The sequence below is a fragment of the Camelus bactrianus genome, chromosome 20 (assembly GCF_048773025.1).
Source record: "Camelus bactrianus isolate YW-2024 breed Bactrian camel chromosome 20, ASM4877302v1, whole genome shotgun sequence".
In the NCBI taxonomy this organism is placed as follows: domain Eukaryota; kingdom Metazoa; phylum Chordata; class Mammalia; order Artiodactyla; family Camelidae; genus Camelus; species Camelus bactrianus.
In genome coordinates, this window is record NC_133558.1 from 4253945 (window position 1) to 4272720 (window position 18776).

The 18776-nt window shown below is 55.6% G+C and overlaps 1 protein-coding gene across 7 annotated transcripts in view; it reads left to right on the forward strand.

Annotated features, from left to right (window-relative positions):
• The window catches only part of RREB1 (ras responsive element binding protein 1), a 163895-nt gene extending 152349 nt beyond the window's left edge, over positions 1-11546 (forward strand). For 6 of the 7 annotated variants that reach the window (XM_074348056.1, XM_074348054.1, XM_074348059.1 and 3 more), the window contains 3 exons: positions 1213-1377; positions 6164-6946; positions 8160-11546. In XM_074348056.1, coding sequence (XP_074204157.1) covers positions 1213-1377; positions 6164-6946; positions 8160-8671 — 1460 coding nt within the window. In that variant the 3' untranslated portion in view covers positions 8672-11546. The remainder of the gene's footprint in view (positions 1-1212; positions 1378-6163; positions 6947-8159) is intronic. The other variant, XM_074348058.1, reaches the window with a different exon arrangement.
• Positions 11547-18776: the final 7230 nt, after the last annotated feature.

The following is an 18776-nucleotide window of genomic DNA, read 5'->3' on the forward strand; positions in this document are numbered from 1 at the left end:
CTAGTTGGTGTTTGGAGGCAGCTGTGCTGGTTGACTTTCCCCATTTCCTGACGTGTGTTTGATTGTAGCAACCCTGGGGTTACAAGACAGAAGTGCTGGCTGCAGCTCTGAGTCCTGTTTGTTGGCACACAAAACCTTTTCCCTGTAAAATCAGAAACTGGGACTTAGGATGTGGCACTTGGGGGAAAACAGAAGAATCCAGTGATGCAGTAAATGATACCCCCCCCCAACCAAAGCCCACATACTCTCTTCCCTGGTCCCCTCCTGCTTTCCTTCTGTCCGGCCTCACTTTCTGCCCTTGCTTTGCCCTCTTGTCCATCCATGCAGACCCGGGACCAGGTGCAGCCTGCAAAAGGAACCCGAATGGAAGGAGAGGAGAGGCCAGCAGCCAAAGCAGATAACTGCAGGCGAGGGACGGGCAGGCTGCCCGTTTGTGGGGTCGGTGGGATTGGAGGCTGCTCGGTGCTAGCTTCCCACATGGGTTGCTGAGTGGAGTTCATGGTCTCTGATAGGTGACTCAGGGACTTGGTCACCTGTCAGCCACCAGCCAGAGCGTAGAGCACTGGGTCAGAGAACCTTTGTGCACTGAGCAGACCTTCCCGATCTTGATGGCTAGGACCACAGTGACCTTGCACAGAAATCAGGCTGGAGGCATCCTGGGAAGTCAGAATTCAGTGCTTCTGGTCCAAGGTGGGAGAGCTAGACCCACCAAGGACAGGAAGGGGGCTGGCCCCTGACACTTCCAGGGGCTTCAAGGTTTCCCTGGGGGCCCAGGCACCACCCTTCATCCCGTTGGCCTCCCCACATCCATGGTCCTGGCCAGGCTGGAAGTGGCCACAGCGTCTCCTCTCTGTGGTAGGGCAGGTGTTTTCCTGCCGGGCTCTGAAGTCCCTTCACTCACTGTTGTGTGAGGTTTTTAATTGTAATGCTGTTATTTTACTTTAAACTTACGTATCTTGGTTTCACTGTTAACTTTAAGTACTTTGAAGACAAAGCCTTCATCCCACTCAGGATAAAGGAAGGTGACTATTTGAGTTGTTGATGTTCTCAGTATATTTTTTTAAATGTGTTTTGTTCACTTTCTTAAAAGAAAAGGGTGGAGGAGGGGGAAACAAATGCCAGTAATCCCTGGAGAACGAATTGAAAGGGACTTTTTCTTCTTAACGTTGCAGTAGAAAGCCAGATAAATATGTATTTTTCTTCCTGCTTCAGGTCAGAAACCCTTCCCTTGTCAAAAGTGCGGTGCCTTCTTTTCCACCAAATCTAACTGTGAACGCCACCAGTTGCGCAAACACGGAGTTCCCGCCTGTTCCCTGAGAAGAAACGGGCTTATCCCCCAGTCAAAAGAGAGTGATGTTGGAGCCCAGGATAGCACAGGTAGTGCTTCCAGGTGACGGAGAGGAGGGCCTCCCCTTCTCTGCAGGACCCGAGCCCATCCCAGCAGGGCGCCTGCAGCAGGTCTGGCGTGTGGGGGCCTCGGCCGCCCCGGCCGCTTCTCCCAGCTGCTAGGGAAGACATGCCCCCCAGCTGATGCCGGCGGTGCCGCTGGCCCCCTGGAGGCGGGCTGTGTGGGTAGGAACATGTGTAACAGGGATGTGGAACCTCTCGGGGTTGTTTCCTGAAACCCCAGCCTCCGCCACATCCTACAGAGCAGGGATGGGCTCGCTCAGACGTCAGGGTTTTGCAGGAACTAGTGATGCCCAGGCCTCCACAGGGAGGGGCAGGCGGGGCGGGGTGTTTTTCTTTTCAATAACTCTCTTCCCAGTAAAAAAAGAAAAAAACTTTGTCTTGTTTGAAAAAGCACTCTGCATGTCCTTTCTTTAATCACATCTCTGCTTGACCTGAATCCGGGCATTATTCTCCTGTGCTGCCACGTGCTTCCTTCCTCCGGCCCGTACAGAGCAATTAACGGCTGCCCCATGCGTCTCCTGCCACCTTTCTTCCCCTCACAGCTTCTCTATTTACTCATGTCCCTCTTCATACATTCCGTCATCTCCAGCTGCTGGGGTTTTGGGCCCTCCCCACTCCCAAAACAAAGAAACAAACAGACAGGCTGCTGTGGGTTACGCAGACACATGGCTGGTTGGCCACTGCGGGATAACTGTTGCAGGAATGGGTTCAGTTCGACACATCTTGAAAGCTTGACATTTCCCTGTTGCTTGAAACTGAGGAGATTGCCCCCCACCCCACCCCAAGAGTGTTTTTCTAGGGCTGTAATTGTGGCCTGTGTTCTTTCCTCAGCCTTGGGTGGGGTGGGGTGCTGTGTTGTCTGGGGGCCCCCTCTCCTGCACTGGGAGTCAGTGTGGACTCGAGGGTCGGGCTTTAACCCCCAGCCCCCTTGTCCTTATCTCAGTCCCGGGGGAAGAGGGTGCAGTGAATGCATAGCATTTCCAGGGAGAGGACTTGGTCCGGTGCCCTCTGCTCCTTACCCCCACCCCGCACTGAGCCTGCTGTCCCCAGCCCTTGAACTGCCAGGCCCTGGGTTCCCGTCACACCCTCTTGGGGTATAAAAGCATAGGCCAGTTTGCCACCTCCCGCCTGCAGCTTCCATGTCCACGTAACTCGCCAAGATCTTTGAGTAGAGAAAGGTCCAGGTGCCCACGGAGTCGTCTTGCCATGACTTGTCGCCGGGTGACCTGCGACTGAACCCCGGGAAGCCAGCCGCCAGGCCAGCAGAGCACACCTTTGCTGCAGATGACCCCTCAGTGTCTGAGCCAGCGGCGCGTCACTGTCTTCCCGGCCCATTTTCTCATGGCCCAGCTTAAGAAAGCAGCTGTGATTCCACCCACCGTGGTGCCGAAGGAGGGGAAGCAGCTGAGGATTGAGGGAGTCAGGGGAAGGGGGGTGGCCCTTGATTTCCCGTGCTCGCAGACAAGCCTTAAAGTGAGACCACCCCGTGGCAGGTGCTCACTTGGGGTCCAGCACCTCGATGGTCCAGAGGAGTGAGCATGCCCCGCCCCCGGGCTCCTGCTCACGGCGGAGGGCAGCCAGAGAAGCCCTTGGACACGAAGCTCAAGGGGACTCACGTCTTAGCTTCGAGGCGGCACCACGTCTTCATGGTGGGTGGGTTTGTTTTTTAAATTGCAGTTAGGAGTTTTGTTTTTCCGAGTCCCGTCAGCATCCTTCGTGCCCCTACCCTACCCAGAGGCTGTGCAGGTTGGCTTTGAGGGGCAAAGCCTCTGGAAGAGACAGATCAGTGAGAGCTGAAACGTGAAACCAGCAAAGAGAAAATACAGGTTTGGTTTAATTGTGGTCACCATGCATGGTAAGAAAGACTGAGATGCAAGCCGGGAAGGAGGAGGGGCAGGGAGGCGGAGTTCAGTGATTTGAAGGAGAGGTTTTAAAGCCAGGTGAGCGTGATGGAGGGAGGGAAGGTCTCTCTCTGGCTCCCTCCCATGAAGTTAAAAGTGAGGTTTGGAGGAGGACCATAAAGACACAAAGGCAGGAAATGACCAAGGCGGCTCTTGAGGTCTTTCTAGGTTGCATTTTCTTAAAAATCCCTGGATGTGTTTTGTAATGTCAGTCTGACTTTTTCAATCACGTAGGGTCTCACAAAAATGAACCCTAGATTTTTTTTCCCCCAAAGGAATGCTAAAAATGCTCTGATGGGGGCAGTTTTAGCTGATAGGGGCATGTTGATCATTCAAAGTTAAACTGAAACTTTGATTCACTCTCTTGTGGGCAGAGGTGCCCTGGCCCCCTTTGCCCCTGGGGGACGCTCCTGGTTCCTCCTCCTGCAGGAGCCTTCATGCTTGTGGGCACCTACATGTGACTTTTCAAACCAGGCTAAACGTGGTCATTTAAAAGCTGTCCCTCAAACTGTCCCCCTGCTGGCGTGGACTCAGCGCAGGAAATGCCGCCCCAGGTGACGTGGAGACGGAGCTGAGGCCGACAGTGGCTGACAGCATATTACTCAGCTGAGTAACACAGAGTTGCCAGGAAGCAGCTGAGCTGAAGGGAAGTCCACTTTCCCATAGGAGGCGCTTTGGGTTTCTTATCTTCTAGGACCTTCAGATTCCGTCCACTTCCTCTAGCAATTTTCTTAGATTAGCGTCACAAATGAGGGACTGGCTGATGGGGACAGAAAACCCACACATTTTAAAAGTAGCAGTGCTTACACAAGGCACCGGCTCAGCTGCCTGTGTTTGGAAGGGCGGGTGCTTGAGGAGGGCAGGATCAAGACAGGACTTGGCATTATGAGTTGGACGTTAGTGAGACAAGAGGTGAAGTCTGTTGTTCCCAGAAAGTGCCAAGAACTTGGACTCCTGCTGCCTGCTAAATACGCCCCCCTAGTGGACATTTGGTAAGAGCACACAGACAAGTCCCCTCTGTTCAGAGGCGGTGAGTTGGCCTTTCATTGCCTTTAGTGTGAACTCTCCATTATCCACAGCAAGGAAGGGCCCTGGAGTGAGAATGATCTGATCTTAGTATATTTACTTGGATTTGGTTTCAGAATTCACTATGAATTTTTTTCAAAGTTTGCCATCTTAAATATATTACACTGCAGGTAAAATTTTAAGTAACACATGTTCTTTGGTAAAAAAAATTTAATTATTAAATAAAACAGCCTAGAATATACTGGGACAAGCAGAAAGTAATCAGAGATCAACCCTTTTTTTGTTTTGTTTTCAGGTTTTGGTTTTTGTTTTAATGTAACTACCCACGAGTCAACAAATAAGAATCTGAGCATTCTGAATTTTTTATTGTGGAACTTACACCACAATCCATTCACTAGGTGCTCTCTATTTGAATGATTCAAGAAAACGAGCATCCAGTTTTCTCCTTGGAATATGGCCTAGACGTTGGTGTGTATATCTCAGGAATCATCATCTTTAATTAAGCTTTTGGATAATTGTCAAAAAATCGTATATTGTCAGAAATTTTATATTCACACCACAAACTGTTTCCCTCTGAAACCTTTTACTCAGTGGCCGCCAAAGAGTAGTCAGAATAATGCCAGTGAAGTGTGGTTCAGTAGGATTGCTGTGTAGACAGTCGGAGTTAAGCCGAGAGCCCCAGGCAGTGTGACTGTGGCGGGACTGGTACAGCCCTTTCACCCCCAGCCTGGGGCCGCCTTGACGGCAAGTCATGAACCATGTTTCTCAGAAAGAGCCGTGGACACGGGTCGGCGCGGTGGTGAGGGTCCAGGTTAGACATGTGAACCTGTGGTCAGAGACCTGGCCTACCGAGGGAGGTGCATATCCTGTGTGTGCCGTGAAATAATGAATTTTGTCAGCCTGATGCTGCAGCGATAGGTTGGCCACTGCACCTGTGGTTAAATAGTGGGCGCAGCAGAGCCCTTAAAATCATTAGGACCTTGTTCAACCTGAATGGAGAGGAGATGGTGCTTTGGATAAATACTGTCATCTCTTTGGTGTCGATAACGTCACCACAGTGCCAGCCCTTAAGAAGGCCGTTAAAAACCAGTGGACTGTCCACAGCTGGTTTTGCGGTGGAGAGTGGATAAGCAGGAACAAATTGAGAGATAGGAAATGTTTCTGCTCCCTCCATGGGGTCCTGACAGCAGCCGGGGGCCTGCAGGTGTGCATACAGGTGTGCATGAATCTCCTGTTACCTGAGACTTCTTACCTGGAAACCAGCGTGTGTACCATACACACAGAGTATCTGCTCTGGGCCACTTCCTGTGAGCGGCTCCCCGGAGTTGGGGGGTGGTCCTGTGTATGTTGCATGTGTATTCCACCTCTTTGCACTGGACAATAACTTCTGCGGCTCAGCTTCCTCAACCTCCCTCGTGCTGCGAGTCTCTGGAATGCACCAGCTGTCCTCTCTCGCCATCCCTTCTGTCTGGCGGACCTGAGCCGCTCGCCCCTTCCTGGGGGCCCGGAGCATCCCTGTGTGGGGCCGTGGAGGGGCCCGCACGGCTGGCAGGCAGTGGGAAGGCAGGAGTTGCAGGCGCAGCAGCCCTGTGACGCCAGCCCGTGTGTGTATGTAGGCTCCTTTTGCCTTTTTAAAGTCAACCCCAGGTTCATCTTGGCGCTTGAGGGGTGTGAGGGGTGACGAGGACTTGGGGTGAGAGAAGTCCTTGCTGGGATCGGGAGACAGGCCCCGGGGGTGGGTCCCGCCGAGCGCCGCGGCAGAGCCCGCGGAAGGGGCGTGTCTGGCGGCCGAGGTCTCAGCCGCCGCCGTGTGCTTGCCCCCGCAGACAGCCAGTCCGACGTGGAGGCCTTGGGCGCCGGAGGCGAAGTGCTAGACCTCACGTCTCGGGAGAGAGAGCAGCCGACCCCCGAGGGAGCCGCGGAGCCCAGCCAGGCCCCGGAAGAGCTCCCAGCAGAGGAGGTGAAGGGGGCCGCGGCGGACGGGGAGGAGAGGGCGGCCGAGCCGGGCCCGGAGCCCGAGGAGGAGCGCGCGGAGGAGGAGGAGCGGGACGAGGACACGGACGGCCCCGAGGAGGACGCGGTCAGCAACAAGAGCCTGGACCTCAACCTGGCCAGCAAGCTGATGGGCTTCAAGCTGGCCGAGGGCGAGGCCGGGGCCGGCGCGGGCCCGGCCCCGCACGACCTGAAGCACTCCTGCCACATCTGCGGCAAGAGCTTCAAGTTCCTCGGGACCCTCAGCCGCCACCGGAAGGCGCACGGCCGCGGGGAGCCCGGGGACGACAGCGTGCTGCCCCAGGAGGCCGAGGGGCCGCCGCCCCCCACGTGCCCGACCCCCGAGCCCCTAGGGACCCAGGCCCCCGCCCAGGGGGAGGCCCCGTCCGAAGCCACAGAGAAGCGGAGCGAGGAGGCGGAGGGCCCCTCGGACGGGGACGGGGAGGGCCCCGCCGAGAAGAAGTCCCCCGAGAAGAGTGACGATGACAAGAAGCCAAAGACAGACTCCCCCAGGAGCGCAGCCAGCAAGGCGGACAAGAGGAAGAAGGTGTGCAGCGTGTGCAGCAAGCGGTTCTGGTCCCTGCAGGACCTGACCCGGCACATGAGGTCGCACACAGGTGAGGCCGCCAGCGGCGGGGTCGCTTCCCCGTGGCGGGGGAGGGAGGGCACGGAGAACTGAACAGCCGGCACCTGCCGCAGGGCCCGGGAAGTCCTGACAGGTGTCCTCTTAGTGCTTGAAGCGCACCGGCTGGCGCGGTGGGCAGTGGAGTGTTTTCAAACACATTTTAAGCAGCGCATCAGCCCTCTGAGCCTTAGCCTTCCTGTGTCCAGACTGGGGATGGTAGCTGCCCTGTCTCATAGCAGGATCCGTAACAATGTAGGTGCTGGGCATTTGGGGCCTGGGGGCGTGGCCTTGGGAGCAGACTGCGGGGCTCCGGCCCATGGCCCTGTGGGGAGGACACCTGAGTTTTCTCCTCAGCTGATGGGTGTTGGGTTGGCAGAGCAGCAAGGGGCTTGTCCCTCCTCGGCTTTGCAGCAGCCAGGCTGACAAGTGAACCGGATGGTCACCCAGCTGCCCATGGCCACACCCTTGTTCCTCCTGGAACCCACCATCAACAGGATGGAGGCTCCAAACCCCAGAGCAGGGCTGTTGATCAGTAGAGAGGAGATCTGGACGTACTCGTGACACCAGAAGACACAAGCATTTCTTCCCCCACCAAACAAAGCACACGCCTGTGTCTTGGTCTCCTCCCTCCCCTCCCTGGGCTGCGGTGCACACATCCCCCCACACACCCTCAGCCCTGTGCTGGGACTCGGAGACTCCGGTGTTTGGCTCCCGGGCTCCTGGGAGCTCCAGGCAGGTGGTGCCCTCAGCTGCTCTCGGTGTGTGTCAGCAAGAGGGCAGCCCCAGCCGGCCCGAGTCAGAACACACGTGTCTCTGCAGCTTGGCCTTGGGAGGGGCCTCTGCCCTGCAGAGCCTTGGCAGCGGTGCCCGTGCCGGCCTGGGGAGGGCCACCACCACTGTCCTTCCCCGGGGTTCTCTCGGGCCTGTCTGGGTGCCCCTGAGGTTCGGCTTCCAGGACTCCAGTTCCTGGATCTGTGTGAGAAGCCAGGGTCAAGGGACAAGGAGGCAGATCCATGCCGGCCCCTGCCCTCCTCCTGCCCCATTTTGCCAGTTCAGACAAATCAGGCTTCCTGGGAGTGAGGGGAGGCCCGGCCTGGCCTGGCCCCTGCCACCCTTCCCCTTGGTCTTCACTGGCTCCTGTGCGAAGCAGGGTGGTCAGTGCTGGTGGCCTTCCTAACAGACATGAATCTCTCCTCGTCCTCCAGGAGAGAGGCCGTACAAATGTCAGACCTGCGAGCGTACCTTCACCTTGAAGCACAGCCTGGTTCGCCACCAGCGAGTCCACCAGAAAGCCCGGCGCGCCGAACAGCCCGGGAAGGACAGCGACAGGGAGGAGCGGGGCGAGGAGGACAGCGGGAGCGAGTCCACCCACAGCGGCAACAACCCCCCATCAGAGAGCGAGGCGGACTCGGCCCTGCTCGCCAGCAATCGCATGTCTGTCACCCGGAGCCGGAAGGAGAGTCTGGCTGCCAAGGATGCCAGCCGCAGGGAGGAGAGGGCAGCGGGTCGGACAGCGGGTGCCGGCCACAGCGAGGCCGGCAGGAGTGCTCCCAGGGCTGCTCCCATGGGCAGCTCCAAGGAGCAGGCATCTCAGGGTGACCCTGACCGGGAGAGCCCAGCGGCCCTCGGGCAGGACCTGCCGGAGCTGCCCAGCAAGCGGCCTGCCCCCTCCAACCTCGCCACTGCCGACAGCGCCTCACTTCTGGGCATGGAATGACAGCCCGCCCTGCCCCCAGCGCACAGACGAAAGCCAGCGGAGCAGAGTGTCCTGAACCGATATTTCACGAGGGGTCCTCAGTGCTTCAGCCGCCGGGGGAGAGAATGGAGGTCGTGGGGGAGCAGGGCGGGCTGCCTCGCTCGGTGCCCTAGCCTTACGGACCCGTGCAGAGGCGCAGCACGGACCATTCGAGTGCCTTAACTACTTACAGTCCTTTGGTGTCGTCCTGGGTGTTGTGTTTTCCCCAAATGACTTTTTAAAAAAGCAAATGTTTTAATGAATTATTTGGAGAGGACCTTTTCATTTAAGCATTAACATTACCTTCTGTCTTGGTGTGTGTGAGCTTGTTCTTGCAAATCTGTGATAGTAACGTTTGTTCTGTGAGCTGGAAACAGAAGGAAAAAAAATGCCCTTGGATACCCACGGCCAATAACTGGAAGAAAGTGATGTGAATTTCATGTAAATTCCCAGAGGAAATGTGGATAAGATGCTCATTTCTCAAATAGACTTCTTTTCTGTTTGCTACATGGTGGAGCTGTAATTTGGTCCTCGGTATACTGCAGGATGTGGTTGATGAAGGTTTCCAATTTGGTTCAGGCCAAAACCAGGAAAGATTCTTGCTTCGACCTCATACATGTTTCCACTCTCTCAGCGTTAGATGTGTTATTACTGTTCCAGTTTCAAGACATCTGTTCCTAACTTACAGAGAAGAGTTACCCTGGCAACTGAACCGACGGAAAACATGCATAGGTGTCATGTATCTGATCCCCCCCCTTTCAGTATATGTATTAATATTATTATTATTATTATTATTTGTAGTTCATCAGTTTGCTGGTCTCTGCAGTCAGCAGAAACAAATGGACAATATTTGTCCTGGGAGACCTGGGATGGCCCCAGGTCCCCGCATGAGCGTCTGCCCGCAGCCCTCCTCGGCTCCATCGGGCGGTAGCTCTTCTACTGTACTTACGAGAAGCCTTTCTTCTGCGACTGCAGAGCCCAGCGGGGGCCGTGCGGTCCCCCCGCCCACCCGTGGGGCGGAGGGGCAGCCCCGGGAGGGGAGGCGAGGGTGCGAGCCGGGGCTTCTGGGGAAGCCAGGCAGAAGACCTGTCACTCGCTGGTCTTCCTGCCAAACCCAGCCCAGGCCTCACCCGCCTGTGCTCCTGTCCTTTGCAGAGCGAGGAAATACTACTACTGGTAATAAAACTGCACATGCGAGATTGAAGAAGAAAAACAGATGTATATTTACCTTCCTGTGATTTGGGGTTGGTGCTTGAAGATAAACACGTTTCTAGTTTCTGAAATCGCCTGAACCCCTGGGTGCACAAAGGCAGGATTTTCTTTCATGAGCAGTGTATGCAGGCAATAGACCCCCCCTCACTGTAGCCGCCAGCAGTGAAAAGAGACATGTCCTACTGTAGCTGGGCTGTGCTCAGCGTCCTGTCCTTCAGCCAGACCTCTGGGCTGCCCGAGCCGTCGTGCGGCGGGGCCTCCCGTGCTGCTGCGCCGTGCAGACCCTCGCTGCCCCTTGGGGGCTCTGCGCCTGACTGGCCCTCCTGGGACCCTCGCGTCTTCTGGTCCCCAGTGCCCCTCCTGCCTTTCCGTGTGTGCCCACCACAGAGACCCCCCTTTCTCTCCACTTCCTCCCCAGTTCCTGGTGGCCAAAATCCAACCGCCCAGACTTCAAAGGAAGATATATATTCTTGACATAATGAAAAAGTGGTATCTTTGCATGTGAAAGGAAAAAGGTTGAGGTATATATGACTTGTAACTGTATTAGGGATGTGTGACCCAGTTTCAAAACAAGGTTTTCTTTACTCTAGGTGAACACACGTCAGAACCAACGAGCCCCCCGTATCACTTGAGACCAGGCTTGGTCCGCTCAGTTAAAACCAGCTCACGCATCCCTCACTTCTTTGCGGCGGCCGTCGCCATTGTTTTCATTGTTAATTATTATTTGGGGTTTCTTGTGTTTTGTTTTCCTTTGCAGCTCTCCACACTAAAACTTGGAACGTTGTGGGGAGAAGCCGTGACTTAACTCTACGCTGGGGTGAGATGTAGCAGGAACCAGCCCCCGCAGCACGGCCGGGGCTGCCGCTCGCAATAATCACTATTGATTTAAAGCTTTATCTAGCCCTCATCTGTACCCTCGTAGTCGATAAGGTCTTGCCACGTTTTATTAGGTTGAGAGATGTATCATTTGTTTGTTCTGTCCCCTCCCCCAATATTAAACTGTGAAATTTGTGATTTGTTTAAACTCTGGGTGAATCATAGCTTAGTTTGCATGTCCAGCTAATTTGTTTCTATACATTTTGTTTGATTCTCTTTCTCCTCTCAGGGCTTTTACAAAAAATATATATATATGGATCTTCTGAAAAGTTTTTTGAGGTGCAAGTTTCTCTTTTGTTTTTCTCTTTGATTTATGGACACGATGCTGAGATTCAATCACTACATGAAACTCCCGGCTGTGAAAACAAAACAAAAAACCCGAAGGGCTGTTTTTTTTTCCCACCAGCCCCCGGGGAAGCTACGTGACAGTCGGATGCTGGTTTCAGAAAGATTCACCGTTCTTTCCACCCTCTGTTCCTCTCTTTCCTCCAGAAGGAAGTTGATCCTAGAGATTTCAGCCCATGCATTAAACAGGAAACAATAATAAATGTGTAGAATTCATATTTTTCTAAAGGGAACTTAAAAACTGCTGCTACATGTTATGTACAAGACTGGTTTATGCCACATGAACAGAGAATCACACGTTCGGTTTCGGTACTTTCGTTCCTCTTTGTATTCAGTTGTATAGTACTTCCAAATTCAAAATGAGAAGAAAACCTATTCTGTATCAAACCATCTAAGCAATAAATGTTATATTTTAAAAACGGCAGGTTGCTGGTCACATGGCCGTCCTCTGATTTGCTGTAGTGCTATCAGCTTGTCTCGCCACCCCCCTCCCCAGGCCACAAGAGGGTCATTGGGGGCCACTGGGGGGGTCCTCAGACCTGCTCGGCATCTGCTCAGCACTGGCTCAGCACCCATGGTCCCCACGAGAGCTGTCACCCAGGCGGCCTTCCCAAAGCCACCCCATGACCTCGTCCTGGCTCACCCAGGATAGTCTGCCAGGGCCTGGAGTGGCGGTGGCAGCAACAGGGTCCCCGGAGGACTCCTGTAGCTCTGAATCCGCTAGTGCAGGCAGGGGCAGGGCCTGGACAGCACTGCAAGCCAGGGACTGGGGGACGGAGCAGGTGGAACCCACGCTTAGGGGATCTGCTGGAGGAAAGCAGTGAATGGACAAAGTCCCAAATCCCCTAAGACGGGAGTGGTTCTCAAAGCAGCTCTGAAGGAAGCTGGGTTCAGGGGAAGCGGATTGTAGGCAATGCTTAACATGCGTTGACCGTGTTACGTTATGAGCACCAGGGCCCAGCAAGACAAGAGAGTTAAGTGCTCTGGTCCTTAAGGCCTTCAGGCTCCTCTGTAGGGGCCCCCTTGCAACTGCCCCTCACCCCCACACACAGATCCAGCCCCAGGAGACTGGCTGTGATGAGACCCAATGGGGGAGTCCTGAGTTGCATTAACAGAACAACCGAATAGCTCAGAAATGGTTATAAACAGGCAGCTCACAGGAGACCAGCCTCTGATCTCTCCAATTGTTGGGGGGTAAGGTGGCTCCTGGCCACTGAAGAGCCACATTTACAGTTCCTCCCCTTCCCTGTGGATGAGGCGTTCCTGGCTGGGAACTTGGACTGTTTGTGGTAGCTCCTATGGAATAGGAGAGAAAAAACACGGGGTGCAGACCCCAGGAAATTCCCCTCCACCCACTGGACGCCTGCATGTATCTAGCACAACCCCTGGGTCTGGGCAACGTTGGGAAAAGCATATAGGAGGTGAGAAGGTGGAATTTATCAGGAGTAAGGCTGTTACTTAAGAGATGAAGTACTTCTGCACTGTCACCTCCTGTGCTTGGGGCTGTCAGCCGGCTGGGGCCCCCTCCCTTTATTGTAAATCAACTGGACTTCAATTTTAAAAAAGGGAGGGGATAATTCGAGGAATCTTTTAAGCATTTGTAAAAAGAAAAAAAATGAGAACACTGAATAAGAAAATTATGTATTTTTTAGAGTGTATGGAAGGAAGAAAAAAAATAACCAGTTTTTCCCTCTTTAAGGAAAAAAAAAAAAAGAATGATGTGTTTATTAGGTAAATGAGTCGGCTTGGGTTTTCTACTGTGCCTTCAAAGAATCCCAGGCAAGCCCAGGTGACCCAAGGGAACCAAGGACCATCTTGGCTGAAGCCCTGCTTCTCCCATTAGAAACCCCTTCTCGATTTCACTTCCCTGTTAGAAGATGGAGAAGAGGAAAGACATGTGTTTAAAAATCAGTTTTGCTTTTGCAGCTGTCAACATGGATCAGGCCTTGCACCGAATGGAGTTTTGGGGGCGTTTTGCCTGTTTCCTCCCAGGACCCAGGACCCAGGCCCCCTGACTGGGCATTTATTCAACAAAGTGTATCCGGGGCCACCGCTGTGCTTGGCCCTGTCCTTGGCACCGAGCACATGGTGGGGAACAAGACGGAAGTTTCCCTGTGGGATGTAGGTTTTAACGACGGGTGACAGGAAACAGACCAGACCAGGAAGATGCCGAGTCAGTAAGTCCGAGGGAAAGGTAGCCACGAGGGGGCAGGGCATGGTGGCCTGAGAGATCAGGACACAAGCACTCAGAAAGTCACCCAGGCAGGCGGACCCAGAGTGGAGGAGAAGGCCCCCGGGGGCCACCTGGCCCCTGCAGGAGCCACTGAGGTGGGAGTAGAAGCAGCAGGGAGTGGCTGGGATGACAGCAGACGGGCCGCGGGGGCACGTACGGACGGGGGGTGACAGGACAAGGGCGCTGCAGCAAAACCCCCAAGAGGCAGTCACAGGGGTGCAGGCAAGGGATGGCAGTGGCCTGGAGCAGGGATGGGGACAGGTGTTGAGAAGGGGTTGGATTTAGACTCTCTTTTCAAGTGGCACCAACAGGATTGAAGGACACGTCAGAGAGGTCAAAGTTCAGAGGTCAGCCCTGACTCCGGAGGTCCGGAATTAACTTTTAAAAGAGGGGGCTTCACTCCCTTAAAAGTAACTTTGAGCGTATGTCGCCAAGGAAAAGGAAAAAAGTTCTTGATCCTTCTGTCCCCACCCCAACATGCACCCCATCAGACGTGCCTGCTGACAGCCCTGTGACCCGGCGCCCGTGAGACTTTCTGGGGAGGGTCCCAAAGGAACAGCAGCGACACCCCCCCCCACAGCGTGCTCCCGTGCTGTCCTGCCCACCTGTCCTGGGAGGGTCGGGCTGCGGTTGGTCGCCCTTGGCCTAGCCATTCCCTGTGAATGTGAGTGAGGACCAAGGGGCACCCCAGACCGAGGGGAGGGGAAGCCTTAGGGTTTCCAGCTCCTGACTGCAGCCCCTGGCTCTAGCTGAGCAAGGCGAGTTTGAGGGGCTGGTGGACGTTAATCCAAACGGCCCGGCCCTCGATCTCTGATCGCCGTTCCCCAGTGGGGAACCAGCACAGGCTCACAGACGACCGAACACGTCCGTCACCTGTTTGTGCTGATCAGCCCCCAGGTTTGGCCCTCGCTGGAGGAGCCATCAAATGGTGCGGCTGGGCTTGCCCTTGACTTGCTTGACTCCAAAGTCAGTGCTCCTGACTGCAAGGCGCCCATCAGCCCCTGTGCTTTGAGGGTTTAGGTCGGGGCAGGGCTTGTGGGCTGTCCCGTTGTCACTGTCTCCCATTCCCCAGAAGCAGCATGAAGGAGTGCTGACCTCTTGCCACTGGTCTCAGGTTAGAACAGCACATGTTGTGTTCAGGTGTGATTGAATAATCTTGTGATTTACCATCTTAACCTTCAAGGGAGCAGCTCAGAGGCACGAAGTGCCTTCTCACTGCTGTGTAGCCACCAGCACCATCGGTCCATGGGGCTATTCTAATCCTCCCCAGTTGAGACTGTCCCCATTAAACACTCGCTCCCCCAGCCCCCGGCCCCCATCACCTTACTTTCCTTCTCCGAGACTTTGACTGCCCTGAGTTCTGTATAAGTAGAGCACAAGTTTGAATGAGAATGTAATCAACACATGTTTCCTGAGGGCCTGACATGCAGGATCTGAGACACAGGATGTGCAAGCCTGGAGTTCATCCAGGGGGCAGGTGGAGGGGAGCCTGCCCTGGGTGGAGGGTCCTCCCACCTGAAGATACAGTTTGCCACTGACTCTGCGTCGGAGACAGGAGTGGAGGGATGGCCCAGAGCTGGGTCTGGGGGTGAGCTGGCAGGCGTGCAAATCCCTCTGTGCCTTATGCCTGGGGAATGGCCTGGGGCCTCAGATTCCCCACCCCTGAGAAGGGGGGTAACCAAGGTCTCTGCCTCGTGGGATTGCCGTGCAGACTCAGTGAGTTAATGGAGAATATTAACAGCAACTGCTGCCCAATTAGCACTGCGGGAGAATCCGCATCACTTGTTATTGTTGCTAAAGACGCCTCCTCCTTATAACGCCTCGTCCTCGCGATGCCCTGAAGATCTCTTGGCGGCCTGACTGAAGGAGGAGGCTGGGCCGGGGAAGCACGGGGTCATGACCTCACCCAAATGCTCCCTGCAGAGGAGGGTCCCAGATAGCACCGGCCTCCCTGGCCCTGTGGTCCAAAACCTCCTGCTCAAGGCCAGCCGCATTGTGGCCTTGGGGTTTATCAGACCAGCAGACCAGGAGCTCTCCTCCCTCCCACCCCACACAGCACCCCAGGAGGGCCTGTCACTGCCTCCTCTGGGCAGTGCAGGCCAGGTGGGGGTGCAGGTGAACCCTGGGATGGGGTCCAGCCCTGCCGCCAAGTCAACCAAAGTGCAGGTTGAGGACCTGCAGCTCCAGCCTCCCCGGGAGCTCTTAGAAATGAGCCCCAGGGCCCTCCCAGACCCGCAGAGCCAGCACCTTTGTGGGAAAGAGAGCCCAGAGAACAACTGCGCAGCGAAGGTGTGAGTCTGATCCCAGGAAACCACCTACCGTCTCAGGGGGAGGGAGGTGAGGAGCAGACAGGATTTTGGACTGTGGGGATTCTGGGCCCGGCTGGCTGCTCCTCCCCGAGTTCCTGCTTCTGCCACAGCCTGAACACAAACCACCCCAAAAACTTGCTCGAGTGTCTGCTTTTTTGCCCTACTCAGAGGCTCCAAAGGCTCCTGGAAGGGGCCGAAAAGCAACAAGGACACTCCAGGGCATTGCCGACAGCCAGCTCCTCGTCTGGACGCCCAGCGGCCTTGGCCCCTTTCCATCACCAGCTCCTGGAGAGGCCAGGCCCCAGGGAGAGGACTGGGTTTATTTTAAACTTGAAATTGAAGGTTGCTTTGTAACAACAACAAAATAGGCCCCTCCAATTCTCGGCTGCCAAATCAGTGTCCTAAATAAGAAACCAGCGGGTGCTCCTTTCCCGGTTTGGGGGGAAGGAAGCCACAGCCCCGGGAGGGAGGGAGGTACCTGGCTGGGTGCTGGCAGCCTCCACCCTGCCTGGCTGTCAGGGCTGGAGGCAGGGAGGCCGGCGAGGGTGCAGTGTCTCTCCAGCCCTGCCTTTGTCCATGGACCCAGGGCAGCTCTTTTAAATAAAAGTGATGCCTGCTCAGCTTGGAAAATGTGGGCGCTGCAGGAAAACATGGGGAAAAAATTAAAGCCATCATCCTGTTTCTCAGTACTATTTTTATTCATTGACTGTTGCTGCTTTAGCTGGGCCCAGTTTCCGTTCCTTCCTCACTCTCGGACGTGTTTATCCGGCACTTGCACGTTGCAGCTTCTGCTCCTGTGGGGTTTGTTTCGTGTCTTCACCCATGTCCAGTGAGCTGGGAAGGAAAAAAAATCCTTATCACCTTAGAGCGGAGACCAGGCTGAAATGATTCAAGGCCAATGAGTGGCCTTGTGAGGATGAAATTGCCCACCAGAAAAGCTAAAACAAAAGGTGAGTGTCGTGGGGTCTGTGATGGTGTGCGGTGTCCCCTGAAAGGACAGTTACGGAAAACCACGTGCTGCTGAGGCATGGAAGCAGATGTGATGTGGGTGCCATCCAGGTATTCCCAGGGTCATTCAGTGAATTTCCAGCTGTTCCAGTTTTTTTGCTGCAAAGCAGCGACCCCAGAACTTGATGGCAGGATTCTGTGGGTGGGCACGGCTCTGCACGGCCAACTCATCTTCACTCCCTAAGAGGGCAGTCAGGGCAGAACCTCCAAGCTGAGGGTCTTCAGCTTCTCGGTGTGGATAACCCACCCCCCACACACACACCCACCACCCCACACAGCCAAGCTCCTCCCCCCCACCACTAAAGAGAATTCCTAGGTTGCTTGTTAAAAATTCCACTTCCTATCTGCTGTCTCAGGATCTCAGGAGGTGGGACCCATCTGTAGGCTGGTGACAGCCAGCTCTGCCCTGTGTGGCCTGTGCCCACTCCTCGAGGTTGCTGTCCTCCCAGCTCTGGGCCGTGTGGGCCCTGGGGCCATATGAACTAGCAGGACTGCCGACCTGCCTTGCCCACGTCCTTCTAGAATCTTCCAGAGCATTCCCACCTGTTTTCTCTCCCAGCTCACCAGCGCCAGGGCCTCAGCCCAGCCCTCCCTCCCTGAGGTAGGTGCTCACTCGCCAGGGTTTGGATCCTGCAGAAAATGTGGGGCCGAAACTTGCCGGCGTTGTGACTGTGAGTGAAGGGACAAGGGGACCCGCCAGGCTGAGAGGGGAGTGAAAGCAGAGGCGGGGAGAGGGTGGGCTGAGCTGGGGGAAGGGCGTGGGCAGAGCTGGTGTGGGCGTGGGGTGAGCTGGGGAAAGCGCGTGACATGGTGAGCTCGAAAGTAGGTATACACGTGAGAATTTTTATTGAAACTAAACTGCACCAGGCCAGCTTTTCCTATTGTCTTTTTCAGTAAGACAATTTTTTAAAGAATAGTTTTAGGCTCACAGCAAAATTGAGAAGGTGCAGAGATTTCCCGCATGACCTCTGCCCCCCTCCCCCCATCCTCACATCCCCACCGCGGGGGCGTTTATATGACGGGTGAACCTGCAGGGTCACGGTCACCGCTGCCCACAATGCGCTGTTTACACGCGGGCTCGCTCTCGGTCCGGTGTCCGGTGGGTTTGGACAAACGTGCCCGACGTGGATCCGCCTTCGCAGTATCACATGGACTAGTTTCATTCCCTAAAAATCCTCCACGCTCCGCCTGGTCATCCCTCCCCGCTGCATTGCCTTTTTTTTTTTTTTTTTTTTTAACGTTTTTGTTTAATTGGGGGAAAGAAAGGACCAAAAAAGTGCAGGTAGTCGTCTTGGGGGTGAATTTCACAAGGATTTCACCGGGATCTCCGAAAGGGGCTGAGGGGCCAGGCCGGGGAGGAGTCACCTGGAAGGGGCGGGGCGGGGCAGGACCTGGAGGCACGTGGTGGGCGTGTCCTTCCCGCCTTCACTCCGCCACTTCCTGCGGACACCGGGACGCGCGGGCCCAGGTAGGAAACGCAAAGGTGCGGGGGTCTCGGGGGAACGTGCAGGCCAGTCACCCCCGGAGGGGACGACGTTGTGAAGTAGCCCCGGGGTGCTCGGGGGCGGGGCGGGGACGGCGAGAAGCGCACGTGGGGCACGGGAGTCGAGCTGCGGGTGTGGAAGGAGAGCGCCGTCCTGGCAGCAGGTGGGGTCGATGACGGTCTGTTACGGGAGCAGAGCTGGCTCTAGAAACGTCCCGCGGCAGAGTGCAGGGCGGCGGAGCCCGAGGCCCAGCCAGGAAGCTGCTCAGGTCGTGCGGGCCCAGGTGAGGAGGTGGAAGTGGGACGAGCAGCCGCGTGGGCTGCGGTCTGGGTCTGAGGAGGGCCGCCGGGAGCTTGTTCCAGGAGCTTTTGAAAGCAAGTGACAAAAACCCAGCTTAGACCAACTCAGGCCAAAATGGGACAGTGTTGTGAACTGCCCTTTGGAAGGTTCCCCAGAGGAGAACGCCGGGGCTGCCACCAGCAGGAGGGGGAGTTTGCTGGGCCCACTGCAGGCGTCCAGGTGGGGTGGGCTGTAGCTCAGGGAACAGGTCAGTCCACAGCAGGATCTGAGTCCTGTGGGAGCTGAAGCTCTAGGAGTGAATGAGACCATCACGGTGGAAG